Source organism: Nicotiana tomentosiformis, chromosome 8 (genome assembly GCF_000390325.3).
Source record: "Nicotiana tomentosiformis chromosome 8, ASM39032v3, whole genome shotgun sequence".
NCBI lineage: Eukaryota > Viridiplantae > Streptophyta > Magnoliopsida > Solanales > Solanaceae > Nicotiana > Nicotiana tomentosiformis.
This window is the reverse complement of record NC_090819.1, coordinates 44,886,958-44,890,642: the sequence shown is the minus strand read 5'-3', so window position 1 is coordinate 44,890,642 and position 3,685 is coordinate 44,886,958. Positions and strand designations below refer to the sequence as shown.

General features: G+C 42.9%; 1 protein-coding gene across 1 annotated transcript; it reads right to left on the bottom strand.

Annotated features, from left to right (window-relative positions):
• Positions 1–1,914: 1,914 nt before the first annotated feature.
• On the bottom strand, positions 1,915–3,373 carry LOC138897402 (uncharacterized). Its single transcript, XM_070183369.1, has 2 exons — positions 3,279–3,373; positions 1,915–2,545 (listed from the first exon to the last, which is right to left on the bottom strand). The coding sequence occupies exons 1-2, from the start codon at positions 3,371–3,373 to the stop codon at positions 1,915–1,917; spliced, it is 726 nt and encodes a 241-aa protein (XP_070039470.1).
• Between the last annotated feature and the right edge of the window lie 312 nt (positions 3,374–3,685).

The window sequence follows — 3,685 nt, the reverse complement described above, 5'->3', positions numbered from 1 at the left end:
GTCACATAACAACTATAAATCATAAAAGGAGAATTAAATTGGGGAACGGGGCTACAACTCTCAAAACGATCGGCCAGGTCATTACAACCCCGAGCCTAGACCCTTTCACATTGGAAACTCCGTCCGTGAATAAGGTCCAGACTCCGATGTCGATTCCGACACCATCACCGCTTCTTTGGTGGCCAAAGGCAGTAGTCTAGGACTGAAATCGACCATAAAGTTGGCCAAAACTTGTGACTTGATCGCAGTCCTGGATTTATACTCTATGTCAAATTCACTCATTTTGACTGTCCATTTGGCCAGTTGACCTGAAAGTTTAGGTTTGTGAAGGATATTCCACAGGAGAAAAGTTTGAACAACGACTATCGGGTGGCATTGAAAATAAGGCCTATTCGAGCGATGACTACAAGACCTAAGGCTAATTTTTCGTGGTTAGGTAGCGAGTTTCCGCTCCTGTTAAAATTTTACTAACATAAAAGATAGGAGATTGCGTACCTTCGTCTTCACAGATAAAAACGACACTTACCACTACCTTCGAGACCCTTAAGTAAATCAACAACTGTTTGCCTTTCTCTGGTTTCAATAGTAACCGAGGGCTCGATAAATAACTTTTCAAATCTTTCAAAGTCTGCTGGCATTCTGGAGTCAATTCGAAGTTGTTTTTCTTTTTCAAAAGTGAGAAGAAGTGATGACATTTTCTGAAGACCGGGAAATGAACCTGCTTAAAGCGGCTAGTCTTCCTGTTAACATCTGAACCTCTTTCACATTTGATAGCTGGTCGGGAATGTCCTCAATGGCTTTAATTTTATCAATATTGACTTCGATCCCCCTTTGTGACACCAGGAACTTCAAGAACTTACCGAAGCTGACTCTGAATGCACGTTTTTCGGGTTTAAGCTTCATGTTGTGCTTTCTTAGGATGTCAAAGGTTTCTTGGAGGTGTTTAAGATGATCACCTATGTTTAAAGACTTAACCAGCATATCATCTATATAAACTTACATTGTTTTCCCTATTTGTTTTTCAAATATTTTGTTCACAAGCCTTTGATAAGTGGCTCCGGCGTTGTTAAGCCCGAAAGGCATCACATTATAGCAATATCTCCCAAAGTTCGTTATTAACAAAGTTTTATTTTTATCTTTCGGGTTCATTTTGATTTGGTTGTACCCGGAATAGGCATCGAGGAAACTCATCAACTCGTGCCCGACCATCACATATATCATTTGATTATTGTTTGGTAATGGGAATGAGTCATTTGTTCACGCCTTATTCAGATCCTTATAATCTACACACATGTGAAATTTATTATTCTTTTTTGGAACTAATACTACGTTAGCTAACCAGTCAGGATACTTTACCTCCCGGATTGACCCGATATCAAGCAATCGAGTTATCGCTTCTTTGACAAACCTATTTCTGACCTCGGTAATAAGGCGTTTCTTCTGCTTTAATAGAGGGATGTTAGGATCCAGGCTTAACTTGTGCACGTCCACCTCTGGCATAATACCTTTCATATCCGCATAAGACCATGCAAAATAGTCAATGTTAAATTTAAGCAATTCTATAAATCCTGACCTGAGCTCGGGGTTTAATCTTGTCCCCAAGTGGAACTTCCTCTCTAAGAACTTTTTGAACAATGCGACTTGTTCGAGCTCTTCTGCTATGGATTTGGTCGCATCAGTTTCTTCTGGTACCTGGAAATATCTTATCACATGATAGGATTTCGATGACTCCTCCCCCTTGTCGACTTCATTCGGGTCAGGAGCAAGTGTCGGCTCCTATAATTGCTATGCCACATGTTCCTTCCCTTTGCTATTGGAAATAGAGATTGCATTCATCTCCCTTGCCGCCAGTTGATCCCCTCTTATTTGTTTAATCCCCTTTGGAGTTGATAATTTCAGAAGTTGTTGGTATGTTTATGGCACAACCTTCATCTCGTGTAGCCATGTTCTTCCAAGAATAATGTTGTAGCCTATATCACCGTGTACTACTTCAAATGTCTTCACTACCCCTTCGTCATTCGTGGGCAGCATGATCTCTCCTCGAGTTGTCATGCTTTCTAAGTTGAACCCGGTGAGGAGCTTTGTGGCCGGAATGATGCTTCCGGTTAGCTTGTCTTGTTCCAACACTCTCCATTGGATAATATTGGCTGAACTCCCTAGGTCCACCAAAACACGTTTAATTTTAAAATCTAAAACATTAAGAGAAATTACTAGGGCATCATTGTACGGTAGTAGGAGTCCATCTGCGTCCTCCTCCGTAAAGGTGATATCGTCCTCAGTGACTTCCCGGAGTCTCTTACTATGGGTCACTGATACCTTTGTCTTTTTCGCTGCCGAAAAGGTTACATCATTAATCTCATTCCCCCCGAAAATCATGTTGATCTTTAGTCGAGGAGGATCTTCTCCTGCTTTTGAGGATTTCGCATTATCCCAGTTGTGGCCGGAGTTATTCTTAGCCCGGTCGCTTAAGAATTCTTTGAGACGACTATTTTTCAGCAATGTCTTCACCTCTTCGTGCAGATGTCGGCAGTCCCTAGTTCGGTGGCTGTTAGTACCATGATAATCACATCATAGATTAGAATCCCTTCGATCTGCCTTGGGAACCGTGCTTCCTTAATGTTTCTCATCGGCGATACTAGTTCCACTATGCTACCATTGAAGTTATACTCGGATAATCTGGGGTGGTTGGAATCTCTGGAGCCCGAAACCTCTTTGTCCTACAACGATCTATTATTTCGGCCACAATCAGCTCTCCTATTAGTAGCGAACCTATCCACCAACCAAAAACCTCTGCCGCGTCTTTTGGCCCTATAGTAAGGGCAAAGACCGACCTCTAGAAGACCGTTGATATGCGTTGAAATCATCCTTCAACATTTCCTTATTCTTATCTCGGTCTCGACCCTTGGTTGATGCCGGGAAACTGAGATGTTCATCTTCTATTCTTATCTTTGATTCGTAGAGGTTGAGGACATCTGCCTATGTTATCGCCTAGAACTCGAGCAAACTTTCTTTCAGTTTTCGGGAAGCGTCATAACTCCACGGATTCAACCCTTTAGTAAATGCCTCAGCTGCCCATTCGTCTGACACAACCAGTAGAAACATCCTTTTCTTCTGAAATATGGTCACAAACTCTCGTAGCAATTCGAACTCTCCTTGCGCAATTCTGAATATGTCGGCCTTTCGGGCCTGTAACTTCCTAGCCCCAGTATGGGCCTTGATAAAAGAATCCGTGAGCATCTCGAAGGAATCTATTGAGTGCTCGGGTAGAAGTGAATTACCATGTCAGAGCCCCCTTTGTGAGGGTCTCCCCGAACTTCTTCAACAAGACTGGCTCAATCTCGTGCGGAGCTAAGTTGTTTTCTTTCACCGCCATTGTGTAGGTGGTAATGTGCTCCTAAGGATCCAAAGTCCCTTCATATTTCGGCACGTATGGCATTTTGAACCGCTTTCGGATTTACTCTGGTGCCGCGTTCAGTTTGAACGGCAACTGGGTGTACTTCTTTGAGTCTGATCCTTTCAACACTAGTGGTGCACCCGGGATTTGATCCATTCAGGCATTTATTTCCCTCATAAACCGCATGAGTCGATTTTAAAAGGATCTTCCCCGTTATTGTTACTAGATTCACTATCGTTCCCCCAACCCCGTCGAAGCTGACCTCACCCCTTGGGGTGTTGTTGTCAACCC